The 16140-nt window shown below is 38.0% G+C and overlaps 1 protein-coding gene across 36 annotated transcripts in view; it reads right to left on the bottom strand.

Annotated features, from left to right (window-relative positions):
- NFIB (nuclear factor I B) overlaps nt 1–16140 on the bottom strand; it is a 482616-nt gene that overhangs the window by 234254 nt on the left and 232222 nt on the right. For all 36 annotated transcript variants that reach the window (XR_015169540.1, XR_015169541.1, XR_015169545.1 and 33 more), the window contains one exon: nt 12177–12708. Coding sequence is in view for 27 of the 36 variants with exons in the window: in XM_086415079.1 (XP_086271205.1) it covers nt 12177–12708 (532 nt within the window). In the remaining 9 variants the exon portion in view is untranslated. The remainder of the gene's footprint in view (nt 1–12176; nt 12709–16140) is intronic.

Below are 16140 nucleotides of genomic sequence, written 5' to 3'. Positions count from 1 at the left end.
TTATCAGTACTTAGAATCATATTCATCTTCCTTCACAGTTCAATATAATTTCATTTTGCCCTCCTATGAACTCATTTTAAAGTCAAAATATATTTCTCTATACACATGTTTTGTATTATACAAATGTTGGATACAAAAAGCAGATTAATTGTAGGCCCTAATACTGTGTTGTTAGTACTAAGAAGTCATTCCAAATGTTCTAAAAGGGATTAATGTAGTCTAACAAGTCTATTTAATTATTGTAAGACCAGTGATCCTCATATTACTATAAGCAGCTTTTCCTTTACTTGGACACTGTAAATAGAACAGACACTGTTACATGATAACCATACATCTGACCAAAAATACTAATGCTTTACCATCAGGAAATTTAAAGAAACATGTTAGCATCTCCAGGAGGCTAAAAAAAGGCAACCGATATTTAAGAATCATATATGCATTCCCATTTCAGGTCCATATCAAACTTTAAATCCTAAGTGCAAACAAAGCTTTTCAAAGTAGAAAGACAAAACACCAAATCCCTTGGCCATCAGCAGCAATCCAGTTTACATATGTCAAAAAATTGGGGTTGTACCTTTGTCATGTACTAAAATACACGCTTCTTGATTTTGAACAGAAGAGCAACTGAATACCAGGTAAGTTCTCAAAAAGAAAAGGCAGGACACAGATTATTAAAAATGATGTGCCAGGATCTAAGCCAGCTGATAATCAATGTTCTGATTCTACTTTCTGCACACCCCAGTTACTATTTAACAGACGAACAAACAAAGAGGGAAGTTCTCATATTAACTCCTGGTCAGAACTCCTAAGTATTATTATAAAATGCTTCAGAGAAGAATATGAATCTGTTTTGGCACTGCGTCAGTGTGACATGTGATTTAACGTATTTCCCTGGTAGAGACTACGGGGAAGGGCAAACTGTCCACTTTCCAAACCTGCTGTACAAAGTAACTGAGGGAAGCAGACCACACTCCATGGAAAAGAAGCACCATGACTGGTTCCCCAAGAAAAATCTGGCCCATCAAAGAGATTTCAGGACCACCCAGATCCAACCAACCAGAACCACAACACTCAAAGGCTAATCCCAAACCTGAGAAGAAGAGAGTGTTTCAACCACTTCCCATGTGGCTTTCAGATGTTCTTAGAAAAAGCGACATCATTTTAAGTAAGAAATATTACCTTTTTTTCCCCTTAAGATTATTTAATTAATGTTCTTAACACCCTAAAAAGGACGAGTGAGAAAGACTGACTTAAGGAGGAAGATTTTCAGTGGCAATAAAGTCAAAACAATTCATATAACTAATGAAGCATTGTGAATTTTGACCCAACTAGGTATCATTTCTAAATAAGACAGTCTCAGACCTAAGAGTCTAAAAACCAGCAGCTTCTTCCCCAAGAACAATCCAGTCCATATCATCACCACTTCTGTCCCACCAAATGTAAAACACAAAGGGAGTTCTCCCAGCTGGTGGCCATTTCATTATATATATATATATAAGTCTTAGGTTTTCACTGGAGTGCAATGAATTATCAATACAAGAACTTCCTAGGATACCCTTCATTTGACACAAAGTTATTTACTCAAAAAGCCACTAATAAAATTACTCTTTCCTTTCAATGACTCCTAGATTGATCAAGAAATTAACTGTCTGGTAAGTCTGACATAAAAGCTTGCTCAAACTATACACTAATTCTAATTTAACTAATCTAAAAACCACACACAACTAGTTAACCTCATGCACCTACTAACAAATATCTATACACACCACTGTACTCAGGACTTTCATTTTCTCCTTGGAATGTCTTTTCACCTGAGATACACCCAAACTAACTGACAACCCCTTGCAGCAACACCTCATTATCCATTCTCTTCACTACTGGGTATTTTCTCTAGATTGTCTACATTATGCCATGTTGCTTTATATAGAGCAATCATCACTCTTACTAACACTGTAGCTTTTAATTATGTGAATTACTTCATGTAATTCTAAAACAGTCCTATGAAGTAGGCATCCTAACCCCATTTTACAAAACAGAACACCAAGGCACATGGAGCTTGAGTGACTTAGCCAAGGTCACAAAAGCTGATGAAGAGTAGAACCAAAACCAGGATGAAATGTCTGATTAATGCACTTATTTTCCTGTGCTCTATGAAAACTAAAAGCCAGGAAGACGGGAGATATGCTCAACTGTGAAGGAATCCAAAATCTAAAGCTAACAGAATATTTTAAATGGTATGTTATTTACCCTTCAACCTATGAATGAACCATCCTTCTTAAGTAATTCCTGCAAGATCTGAGCCGTACTTTTTTTTCCCTCTGCATTCACTTCAACTCTGCGAGACACAAACACACACACACACATCAATTACCCAAGATCCAGGAACTTCCGCTCTTTAGCTCAGCAGCTGAGATCTGTTATAAATCATTTCAGTGGAGGAACTGAGGCAGATTTCTGGAAGAAATCGCAGACATTTTTTAAACCCTTGGGGGCTGGTCCGCTGTTCTTGTACCACAGTCCCACTGCATGTGACCAATTAGCCCACTAACCACATCCCAACTCGATTCTATGTTGGCTCTACCGCTGAGAACACCACTGAATGAGCAGAAAGGTCTGAGAGGTGCTTTTAAGTCTAGATTAGATTTTATGGGACAGGAGAGAGAAACTGAGGCTATTGACTAAAACCAGATTGTTTCGTTCACCCTCCTTCCTTGGGTCCCAGGATGCTGGATTAGCAACACAATGTTGAAAATCATTTAAATTCCTTGATTCTGTGAACACTCCTGAGGGGAAAAAATCATTTAAAACAGCAAGAATCAAGAAAAAGAAAAACCTTCTCACCTGCCATTTCAGATATTTTAAAAATGGGAGTAGAAAAATCCCATGCCTTTTTCCAAGGTTCTAGTGCCTGGGCCACATTGCCTCTCATCTGTCAGTGTATCCACACACATGGATAAACAGTATGGGACACACAAGTAAGGAAATGCACATTCTAACTTAAACTTCCTCTTTTCCTCTAATAATTTAAAAATAAAATGTAACAGCTTGGATTTTAAATATTTAATCTGGCAAATATAGGGAAAAAAATCATGAACTACAATGTCATATTTGGCAAAGAAAAATTTGGTAGGATAAAAATATCTGTGTTTTAACATTTTAGAAGGCATTTCCAATATTTTAAAAATAAAATTATTTCACTGCTTTGGAAGAGAACAGAGGTAAAATTCTCTATTTTTGCATAGAAGGGTTTCATAAAGAAGGGGAAAAAATTTTTTAATATTCGTTAAAATAAACATTGAATTTCACATGCTGGCAAATGTCCCCAAAGAAAGAAAAACTTCAAATTTACTAATGGCTCACTAATGTTTTGAAATATAGCCATCTAAATCATAAGAATAGGTTTCCCCTAAAACTATAAGATGGAATATATAAAGTTACAACATGACTCTCAGTTCTTAAAAATTTGTTCTAATCCTACATGTTTAGCATACAGCTTTTTCCAATGCCAGACAAGTTTAAGAGGTGAAGTTTCAAAGTCAGTCATTTTAGGACCTACACTAACCCAAAGCATGACTAAGTTTACCAGTTTTACCCTATATAGTGACAATAAAGTATTGTCACTTTTATTGTAACAGCTAAAAATGTTGAAAAGTAATTATTAAGAAAATCATAAATATAAAAAGCTGAAAAGCCAACCTCGGAAGAGAGGGGGAAGGGAAATGGTGATATGAATAATCATAAAACATGAAAACTGAACATCTAAGCAGAAGGAATTCAAATTTCTCTAAATGCCCGAAGATCCCCCACTTCCTGGAGCAATGAGGGCTGCAAATTTGTTCCCATCACTGTCAGCAAACAAAAGAAAGTCACTTCTACAGCTAGACCATGTCAAACAGAAGACGTGGCCGCTGCGGAGGGACGCCTGGAATCCACTGGGGTGTAAGGCAGGGCTGGGGCTTTTTGTCAGCTATTACCATAAAAGAATAAGAGGAAACAGTGACATTACTACACAATAGAAAGGTCAAACAGCTTGCAGCCATTTCATGACCCAGACTAGTCAAGGTCAAAGGATTCAGGTAGCAACTTAGCCAGGGCATAAGTTACAGCACAAATGAATTGTTTTAACACATCAGCTTTGGTCAATTAAACCTAACAAGGCAAGTTGCATCACGTAGCAGGGTTCCTGACACCAAGGCCAGAAGCTGAGACCGACCTCATAAAACAAGGCTTTTAACATAGCATAGCAAATTTAAGGTAATCCATCCAGAAACTGCAGATGTCAGAATAATAAAATACAAGTTGTCCTAAGCAGGAACATTTTTCACACTTTAGAATTCACTAATAGAGGGGTATAGACTTCATATTGACATACTCGTGTTATTAACATGGACATAAATGTAATCCCCTACTCACATGAATTACAGAATACACCCTATTTCAAATAACCATCCTAACATCTGTGCTCATGATTAGATTTTTGTCCTAAGCTCTACCATTCCCTGTTAACAACAGTAACTTTCTCCATGTTCTTTTTTACAATATGAGTTTTGAAAAACTGAAGCCTTAAAAAAAAAAGTCTTCAGCTTCATGCTGCATCAGTATAGTAGTGTCACAATATGAACTGATGCTTATTAAATGCTTTTGTGCAGTTTTGTTGGAGACACATGTATTATATAATTCAACTCAATACTATTTACTGAATTTTTTACTTTGAGGCATGGAGTTGAAGCCAACCTGAATTTTAAAAATTGCAATATATTTAAGGAATTTTTTCTCAAAGGCAATTCTTATTTTCCTTTTTTGTGCTTGTTTAAACAAATCCCATTTTCAACTGATTTGTTCTTCATCCATAACTTACTACATGCTCTGAACTGCCTTAAAATGGGATTCTGAAAATAAACAACCTCCAGGCAACTCTCAGCTAGTAAAATTACTTCATCCATCACCCCATATTTTCAATTATATAGTCTTTATTCAGAGTTCTTTAATTCATCTGTGATTCATCAATGCTATCCTGTTTAAACTATCATCATAAACAGTGAGAATATGTGTATCTGTTTTATTATATACAATATATTTATGTGCAAGAATAATTTGCATTCCACTCTTAGAACATTGCTTGATATAAATTTTTGAAGATTTTTTTTTCTTGTTTGTGTGGCCTTCAATTCAGCCTCAAGGTCTTTTCACCTCATTGGTTAACTGGTGGTCATTTTTTCCAATTTTCTGAATAATATAACAACCAAAATGCCCAAGCATTCAAGTCCCATTAGGCTCACATCCTGTAACATCCAGTCTAACACAAACTAATCCCACAGACTCCTTCCTCCAAGACACGCACTTAACATTCGCAAGTTCTCTGCAGTGCGGTGATTTATTCTCTATGCTAAATCCCAACAACAGAATTCAGTGAAATTAACCACATCACATCATTAGAGTTCAAGGACCCAAGAATATATTTTAAAACGAGATGACACACCACATTGCCAGAGAAAAGTGAGCTTGAAGAGGAAGCTCCCCTCTGGCTCTGCTTGGCGTAGAGGACTGCTACCGTAACAACGCCCGTTTCCCATCGCATAACCACTAGTTCTCTGAGATTTCTAAAATTATTCCTCTGACACAAGGATGGAAGGAAGAAAGGCTGGAAAACTTTGCTTTGAACACATCAACTGATCATTTTCTCTGTCACAGCACACGGACTAACAGACTCCTCAAGTGTCGCAAGTCAAACTTTCCTCAACTTCAAACTAGAAAATCCACTCTTTCATCAACTGAAGAGACACTTCCACCCAAAGTCAGTTTCAGACCCAGGGATCACCCTTGCATTTGCCCATCTTTTTCAGGTATGTAGTAATTCCCTATTTTAAGGAGCATCTCATAGGCCATTTCCACTCTCTAAAAACCTTAACCTTCCAACAAAGTAGTAACGAGCCCTTAGATTATAAAGTCAGTTACCATGTAAGCCACTGAGATGACAGAAAACTTATCTCAACTTTTAACAGCTCCAGATGATTCTGGCTCAGCTTCTCATTGGGTCCTTCCCTCTTCAGGGGCTGAAATTCCAACTGGTCGGCAGGGATGGCAAGAGTAAGAGTGTCATAAAACAGTTTCTTAAGCCCACTGGTCTAGTTTTTCAGTTCAATCGAGCAGAATGAAAGTTTATGAGGAGACAGACATTACTAGTTAGATATCTTGGATTGTTGTTGCAAATTATAGTGCCAAACTTAAGAGGAAAAAGTTAATGGTGGATTAAAACTTTAATTTCCTCTTGGCAGTTTCCTCGTAAATTCCAAATTTAGGGAAGAACGAGAAAGTAAATAAAAAATCCTATGAAATCTATAGTACAGCTGTGGGCAGACAGACCACTCAGGCATCACTTAAAAAACAGAAACTTTCAAGAATTGAAGCCTGAAGCCATGGCGACAGATTTCCTTCAGTGGCTCCTGCCCAGCTGGGCCCACAGGAACACACTCTTTATCTGTTAGGGAGCACCCTCTGGAAGACCTAACCATCATCCCCTGTTATTCCACCGCTTCCCCAAATAACCAGTATTCCTGAAAAATGAACATCATTTTGGTTCCTTTGCATATGGAGTTATTTTCCCACCCAAGAAGTAGAGTGCACTAAATCTAAAAATCTAAACACATAATCTAGTTGAATTTTTTTTATTACAAGATATGCAGTGCTGTGTATATGGTTAGAAGGAATAAGGTGGGGAGAGACACCTATTGCTGTCAGCAGAGTATTTTATTGACCTTTGCTGCCTCCAGAAACTGGACGGTTATGTACTTTTTAAATACCTGAAAATCATAATTGATACAACAAATATCATACCTCTCTCTCCCTCCCTCCTTCTATTTCTTTCTCTATTTCTCTCCCCTTTCCCTTTGAAAAGTGAGATCATATGAAGAGCAATGCAAGAGCTTAGTTTGCCACATCAGAACACAGATGCCAATCTTTCCCAGCTGGCGACTGGGGCCTCAGAGTTTAACTCTTGAACTGTCCAGCAAAACTATCTTAGGGCGGGAACTATCATGGCCGAGAGGGCGAACTTCTGGCCTCTCAGATTGTGTTTTCTCCTTATCAGCGAGAAAATTGCTAAGTATCTTATCTTACAATATGTGTTCCCACAAAGGTCTCATTAAGCCTAGGAGCAAGACACGCCAGTAAGAGCCCTTCTTTATCTGGCGAATTGTGCGAGAGCCAGAATGCAAACAAATGTGCACAGAGTTCATGAGTTCAGTCAAGGACAGGATGCTAGATGGGAAAACTTAACAGGGTTCCCCTAAATCAAACATGCATACAAATGTCATGCTTTCTGAGCATTTCACAATGTAAGCACACCAAATCATCCTGGAGAGCAGCCTCATGTTAACAAATTATGAAAGCTTCATTTTCCCTATAATGGGAAATATCTGCAAATGAAGCGAAATTTATTAAAATGGTAAAATATGCTGTCAACTTGCAAACAATTCTCTACTTAAGCTTTTCATGAAAAAAATAATAATTGTTACCCCAAAGAATTCTAAAAGTCAGTAACTGAGGAAGACAATTGTTAGCATTAGCTTCCTCTCTAATAATATGTGACAACCCGGAAGGATTCTATTTCAAACACAATAATAATGATTACAACTCCCCCTGTAAACAAGTCACATTTTTTCACAACTTCAAAATGTACGTTGATTATCATATCATTTACCAATAAAACAACAGAAGTTGCCATCCACAATTTTAAGGATTCCACCAGGCTAAAACGGAAACTCTTCTCTCATGAGAGCCATAAGGTTCTGGGCCTCTCTCTAGCACTCCAAAACATGTTTAACAGGAGTGCAAAGTACAGTTCAAAAATCAGTCAGGCTGAGTTGAAACTCGAATCTGGTAAATTCATGACAACAGTTACTCTCTCTTGAGATCTGGAAACTTCTTAGTGTGTTATGACCTCTCTCTTTCTCCAAAGCTCTTCCCTCAGAGAAAGCCCAGCCCACCTAGCTCACCCCACCCTGCCTTTTTCCCCTTCAGACAGGACACAGACTGGCCACTCAAGGCTTGCACAGGCCAGACTTCCTTCTGTGCAGCCTGCTAATCCTTCTTATTAATTAATGAGATAACAATGGTTAACTGGAAACCAATGTTCATGCAAACTATCCAGGAAACTTCAACCAAAATTATTTCGGCCTTTTTTTTGGTCTTCCTGGTGTCATGTTTCCTCATGAAGGTTCTCTATTTTTTTTTTTTGGTAGCATTTACACTGTTACACATTACTAACTAGGGGAAAAAAAAAAAACAAAAACGTCCTCTCAATGGCTTACTATACAATTTGGAAGTGTAGAAACTGAAGGAGCTAGAAATTGCCTAAGAAATAAGCAGTGATGTGACTGAAAGCCTCAGTCAGTCCTGGCAAGTGCATTCCATGTCACTGCAGCCAGCTAGCCCTCCACACCCTTCCCAGAGCACACCAGGCACCCTACAGCACACTTCTGTCCCGAGAAGGTGTCCTGTGCAAGGCCTGCCTGGTTCTTTTTTCCTTTTTGCTTTGCTTTCAAGAAGGCAATAACAAAGACAATATGGGGAATAGGTACCACCTGCCCAAGAATCATTGGACATCTTTAATATCTCGGGAAAAATAGAGGGCACTTTAGAGCTGTTTTTTTCCTTTCATCTGCCATCATCTTAAAAAGAAAAAAAGGAAACCTAAAAAAATAAAAATAAAAGGAAGGGTTTTCTATCAGCTAAGGTTTGCTGCAGCAAACAAGCAAGCAGCTTTCATTCAGGGATTGTCAAAAACTTTCCAGTGTGCCCACTGCAATGCGGATGCCAACCAACGAATCAAAGGCATTCAGCAACTAGACAAAGAGGGTCTGATGCCAACCTCGGTGCCACTGGCAACCGTTATTGGCATCCAGCACAGTGTCTGCCTTTTTTTTCCCCCTCGCCTGGCACTTCACAAACAAAATGGCGGTTCTTGTAGCAACGAAACAGCCGAAGCGCAGCCCTCTGAATCAATACCGTCAAATGATTTTATGGATTTAAACGCAGGGACTCCCACATGATGTGTGTATTTTAGGTAAAGTGAGGGTAGCATCATTTAATAAATGACTATATTGAATATGACTCTTTCCTAAACATAGAGCAATAGAAAAATGGACTAAATTGCGGTCAACCAGACTCTAGGCACAGGAGAGGCTGAATAACAAAGAGATTTCGCTCTAAAGGAAATCCTGCCTTGCGGCCATGGGATGCAAAAGTCTAATGAACTATATATCAGAAATGATTTCAAAATGCATACATTCTCCCCAAAACTGTATCAGATGCAGATGTAGCACTATAGCTTGTGTCAAAGCTCTAGTAACTCTTTCCACATTTCAAAAAAAAAAGATGAGGCTGAAGCTGCTGGGCATGAAAAAAAAAATAAATAAAAGTGTGGGTTGAACCAAAAGAGAAAGAGGGAAAAAGCATAGGAAGTTGGTCAACAATGAACTTTATTATTTGCTGGTCTTTATTTCATTCTCCAGAAGATATGCAGTTTGTGATCTTGTATAAATAACCAAGAGGACTATTGACATTTCTAGATCTGGAAATTGTCAATATATTGTAACATCACTCCACACTGCAATGCGGATGCCAACTAACAAATCACAGGCATCCTGAGCTAAACAAAGAGGGTCCGATGCCAATCCTGGTGCCAGTGGCAACCATCTTTGGCATTCCCTCTGTTCTTTCTCATGTTTTCCTCCTAGTCGTTTAGAAGTGGGGAAAGAAAGAAAAAAGGGGGGAAAGGTAATTCTGTTGCTCGTTCTTTTGCAAACATTACATTTTTCTTTCCTGAATTTTCTCTTGCGTTTTTCTTTATACTTCTTTACCTGATTAATAAAATAGACTTAAGTGGGTTTTCATGCACTTAGAGGAGAAGTAAAAAGTCACAATGGGAGATATGCAGCTCTCTGATTGACTACAGATTAGTCTTTTAAAATGCCCTCTTCAACCAACTGCACTGCAAAAATACGTAATTAACCTACATTTGACCAAAGAAAAAATTTTGAAAAAGGGAAAACACAAAAGCATCTTGATGTGACTTTTTCAAAGAAAGCGCCATCAGATATTAAAGATATGATGCATTCACAAGTAACAGAAGATATAAATCAGGTGCTCAGTGTAAGATAATGAAAGGTTTTTCAAAACGAGACTCAAAACAACAAGAAAATGAATTTTTTATCTGAAAATGTGGTCTCCAAGAGTTGCTTAAAACTTTATGACTATCATGACCGATGGTGCAATGCAGAAGGCATTTATGCATTTTTCTTTCTTCAATCTATCTTCCCAAATCCAAAGGATATGTTCTTTATTGTCAGTTCATCAACTAAGACAGTTGGCTGCCTGCCCCAGGAGTGAATGTACATGTGTGCACACCTCAAGGAATAGCCTTCAAGCAAGTTAAAATGCAAGCAGCAGTGAAGTGCTTGCAAATCTTCTCTCCCTGCACTAAAAAGTTACATAACCCACTTTCTAAAACTTTACTTCCAGTCTTGACTTTCATGACAGAGTTACAACACATTTACAGTCAATCCAACACATATATACGGCCCACCTTATAATGTCACCTCCTAGACAGCTGTCAATCAAATTAAGTGTCATGTGCTAATGAGTTTTTATTTTAGGACACACAGGGAAAAAATACATTTTTCCCCAAACCGTCATTACTTCAACTTTAACTTTTAAACATATAGAAATAGTATATGCAATCTTTTATTTAAAAAAAGAATATTTCCAAATGTATGATCTCAAGCACCATTATTTAAAATCAAGCTAGAAATGTTTAGATAACTTTTAAGCATATCTCTAAAACTATGCCAAGGAAATGTAAAGAAAAAAAAAACACATGGTAATACCTAGATTTCTTAGTCAAAAGAGTAATTCTGATATTTTATATTTCGGGATGATGAAGTTCATACCATTGACTATATCCCACACTTATATAACAAACATCAGATAACCATCTGCCACCTGGCTATCTGCAGGCCACTTTCCCTACCACCTGGCCAAGTTAAGAAATGACCCACCAACTACGGTAGATTAAACTACAGTCCACTTTCAGCAGGTTTTTTTTTTTTAATGTTTTACTATGGACTGTTGCTAATACAAGCACATCAATATATATCGATAAATTTATTTGAAGTAAAGAAATTCTCACCTCCTTAAAGAAAATATATTAAGAAAAATAAAAATAATAAGCATATTTCATGAATCCAGAAAACACTCAGCAAAAAACATCACCTATTTTTAAATTATTCAGGCAACATTCACCCCACTCTCTTTATCAAGGATTTTTTTTTAAATAGGTATGGTATGCGGTTTCTGCATTCTTTTTGAGATTTATTTTAAACCAGCGTAACCAGTCTACTTTCTGTTTTTGTTCTCTAAGGAGAGCTGCGACTTCTCTCCTTGGTAAGTTTCATGAATTTACATTCAAGTAAACGGACAGTATTAAGTGTTCCCAAATCACTCTGGGAGAATATGAGAACATAAATTATTTAAACAAGACCTATAATCCGTTTAATCTACAGCGAATATTACACAATCAAAAGTAGGTGTTGATAGAAATATTTAAATTAAATAAATCTAAGTCTACGTAAGATATACTTTCTGATACTGGCTATCTTAAGCATTCTGTAATAGGAAATGTTCATTCTACTTTTCAGTGCAGTAGCACTGGATTCGTGAACAAAGTTCATCTACCTCGTTAATTAGGAAGCTAATACAAAGACTGTTAAAGAACAGTTTGACTATTCACAAATCAAGCTACATTTTCAAACTGGCAAAAGATGACTAGATGCAAAGAATGTAGCCGAGGACAAAGAGTGAAGTGTAATCAACTGTAGTTTTCAGATTAGTCTGTGTTTTTGAAAAAGTGTACTATTTCAAAGACATTTGAAAACGCATCTCTTTGTGGTCTTTAAATATCCATGCCTATCCAGGTAGGAAAGTTCCATGTGTATTTCCATGGCTTACACATGGCAGAGGACAAGCGAGTGGAGGAACAGGGGCATGCCACTCTCCCCAGATCAGGTGAACAAGAGACCTAGGGGCCTCCAGGACCATCTAACCCAAGCCAGGTGCTCTGCGCGTGGGGTCTGCGGGCAATGTGTGCCGGGCTAGAAGAAAGAACAATCTGCTCCTACCTTGCTCCTGCACGTAGTATGCCAAAAACAAATCAAGCTCCTTAACTGATACTGTGATATGATGTGGCTGGACACAAAGTGCTGGGTTTGTGCAATGTGGGGATTTCATGAGCCGCTCTCCATCGGTACTTTCCAAGGGGATGCCTTTGAACAGGATCACCATGACTAGATCCAGACGCCAGACTTTGTCTGCCTGTCGCAGGCAGTCGATTCTCCTAATCTTACCCTTCTGGTCAGGATTGGATAAGACACAGCACGGGTGCTTCTTGCCAGTCACGGTGAGCACAAAGTCCTCTCGGTACTCCTGGCGGATATCTTTGCGCAGTTTGGCCAGGAGCCTGGATGCCCACTTCTGTTTGATTTCAGGCTTTTCACTGAGAAGCTCATCTTTGACTGCTCTTTCTTCATCCTTTGACATTCGCTTCTCGTGCTTTTTAAAGTACTTGCGTTTCCGAGCCTGCAGGTTGAACCAAGTATAGGCGATTGCACGGACGTGTGGAAGTAGTGCCTCGATGAATGGGTGAAATTCATCCTGTGGAAGATGAGGGGGGAAAACAAGACATACACGGTCAGTTTAGTTTGTTAAAGGCTCCAAACCATCAGACCACAACCCATTCCCAATTCAGTACCAAAAGTTACACATAAAAATAACATTCTTTTCTTATTTAAAATTATCAAAATAGCAGGACCAGAAGAAAATAAAGTATGCCAAGCTGCCCCTTTTCCACCAAGACTCACAGGTTGATTCTCCCTCCTAAAAAAAAAAAAAAAAAAAGAATAAAGATTCATGTTTGTATTTCCACTCTGGCCCCATCCCCCTCATTCCCACCATGCATCCTATATTCTTTAAAATGTAAGCAACCAAGGTGCTTGGCACCTAATTCAATATTTAAATATTCACTTGACCAACTAACACTAAGCAGTACCATTTTACAAAGAACACAGTGAGTTTTTTTTTTTTTAATCGGAGCAGAGCTGTTCAGAAGGCAGGAGCGATGGCACAGTTCATTTCTCTTCTCTGTGGCACAGAAACACAAAGCATATAGATGCTCAGTGTAATGCCACACAGTTCCCGCTTTTGGAGCATGCTCTCAGCAAGAGGCTGCTGGTGGCACAAAGAGCATGCGCCATTAAACTTGATCCATTTTCTTATCAAACGTCCAACATTCCAACACTGAAACAGCACCATTCCAGGAGTGGTAACTAGAGAAACTGGTATACGGTGAGGGAAAGTGGGCAAGGACACAGCTTGTCGTATCGGTGTCCTGAACAGAAGGTTTCCATACTTGGAGCAGCACATTCCCTCCCTCCACCAGCAACACTAGCCCCCAACACACACACACCCATACACACACACACATAAAAATACACGCATGCACGCTCTTACTCTCTCACAGATCCACAGACACACTCTTGCATTTTTAAATAAAAGTTTCTAAAGTTGAAAACAGAATTGACTCGGATGTTCTTCCAGCAGCTCTTCCTATAGAATCTGAAGCCCCACTGAGTCAGTTAATTTGTTAACCGATCACATGAGTATGGCAATTATTCTAAAACCCTTAAAAATCAATCTGAGGTGAACAATGAAAAATGGCAACTTGGCACCAACTTTACATTCTTTGTGTCTCTGCATGCGGTGGCAGGGTGACACCAGGAGTGCACCGCTGGTCACTCCCTGCCTTTGTGGAATCAATACAATTCATTTGCTACACATCTGAATTCTCGGACAGGGCTGTGGGTGCACATTTGCATGGGCTTGTGAATCTGCACGTGGAGAGATCCGTTCTAGTGAATAAAGTGGTTTACCTTAGGCTCCTGCGTCTTTCCTGCCTGTTTCATCTAAGCCTTTTATAAGGCAGAGAGGCAGCTAGGAGTGGCAGATAATCTGCACCTACAGTTATTTCAAGCTACTTCCCAAAGCAGTCAGTGTTTCATTACTTCCTGCCATAGGTAAAACCTGTCTCCTAAGCTCAGGCCTATTACTGTTCCGAGAAAGAGCTTAACATCCAGGGCGTGCACACTGTAAGTGGGCAGTGAGGCCAGATCTGAAACAAATGAGAACTTCCACTACGGCCACTTTTCTGGTCACTGTATCGTCACCTCAACCGCAAAATAACTTTATCTAACTACTTATATCCCAAGTTAGAATTGACAGCCTAGTACTGGTCACCTTGAACTATATGGAATAAATTCTATCTAATCAGCAGTCTGATGAATTCCATCAGGTAAAAATGATGAAAGTACCATGAATGACTCTCTAACAAAGAAGATGCCCCCAAACTCCCATAGAGTTATGAATTCATTTTCAAGATCATATTCAGTTTCAGTGTTAAAGATTGCGGCATGTCCACAGTCTATCGTTCGGATCCGGAGGAGTTATACATCCCATCCGATCGATAATGCAATTTTCAAGTGTTTTAACGTATTGCCGTGAAATGTTCCGAGAGCAGGATCAGCCTAAATCAAAATTTTATAACAATACAGAATGTGGATGATTACATCACAGCATGAGGCATAACCAAATGCCATAGAGGAAATCATTAAACCGATCAGTAGTTTCCAGCAGAGACTTGAACAATTCAGTTACTATGCGAGCACATTAAACTAGGCCATGGAAAGAGTTAAACCACAATCTGTTCTTTGTGTGGGAAGGCAGCCCTGCTCACAGCAACCACAGCCCATGATAAGACCTCCCTATCTCCATACACTTTCTGATGCCATGCTTTCAGCGTTCACTGTAACTACAAAAACTTTGTTTATCTCCCTTAGAAATATATGCAAGAGGAAACCCTGCTCGAGGAAATGTGGACTCATGCTTTGGGAACTCACTTCCTATAATCTAACTTCTCCTATGATTTATTAATATGACTTAAAAACCTACATATATATACTCACAAACTAAACCTTGAAATTGTAAAGAGTACATGCGGGTGGGAAGAGCTTTGTCTCACTCACTTTACCCTTGCAGTATTATTTTATTTAAAAATGCAGTATTATTTTAACAAATATTAAGCAATGTGGTAACTCTCAAGTACTTTTATCCTTAAGTACTATGTTCAGTAACATTTCATTCTCTTATAAAGACTTCAAATATAACTTTGATTACATTTGTTTGAGTTTCTAATCATCTATCATATAATAGATTTCAAAATTTTAACAACTTATTCTAAACAATCAAAATGCAACACCGAGGGCTTAAATTTGGAATTTCTTAGCTGATGCGCACAAAACAAAACACTACTTTGTTTAAGGTTGCCTTTAGCTTGTTGCCAATGCTGCCAAGTAATGTTTTAAAACATAGTTTTTTTCTTTTGATAAATACAAGCGGCAAACTTTCTGAGTCCACATTCGCCTTACAAATATCTTTCAGGGCTTTACTATTACGCAAATTCCTTTTAAATAAAACACTTACTTCTGACATGAAGATATCCTCAAAAAATGGTAAGTAGAGTTCTTCAATAAGTCACATGTATTTTTGTATTAACATGACTAAAGTACCATCTCCCAAGTATGACTGTTTTCTAATGCTGAGTTGTAATACATCTGTAGTGATTTTGAATGGCATCTATATGAAGCATAGTAACTTATCTTCATCAAAAAAATGATTAAAGTATTCAAATGTCCTAATTAATAGGTTATCACAATAACACTATAAACAACTATGAAAATTATTTTTTTAAGAAAGCAAAGCATTTAAGTAAGCTAACATCTAATGTCTATGCTAAGGTAATAGGCCACCTTACTCTTACAGAATTTTTATTAAAACACATTGGCATTCAGTAATTCTTTCTCTTTTCAAACTTCCTTTATTAAACTAAACTGATAAAATAAACAACCTAGTTACAAATTTCAAATATAAAAGTAAATAGTCCTAATTCCACTGGAAATATTTATTTTTCTTCACAGAACAGTGGTCTCCATGAAAGGGATGGAAAATTAGACCAATATAGAGGTAGAAGAGTAA

This window comes from Bos grunniens, chromosome 8, assembly GCF_055505025.1.
Source record: "Bos grunniens cultivar Pamir isolate PY7600 chromosome 8, Bosgru_T2T1.0, whole genome shotgun sequence".
Lineage (NCBI taxonomy): Eukaryota > Metazoa > Chordata > Mammalia > Artiodactyla > Bovidae > Bos > Bos grunniens.
The sequence above is the reverse complement of the archived record's forward strand: the minus strand, read 5'-3'. Positions and strand labels throughout refer to the sequence as shown.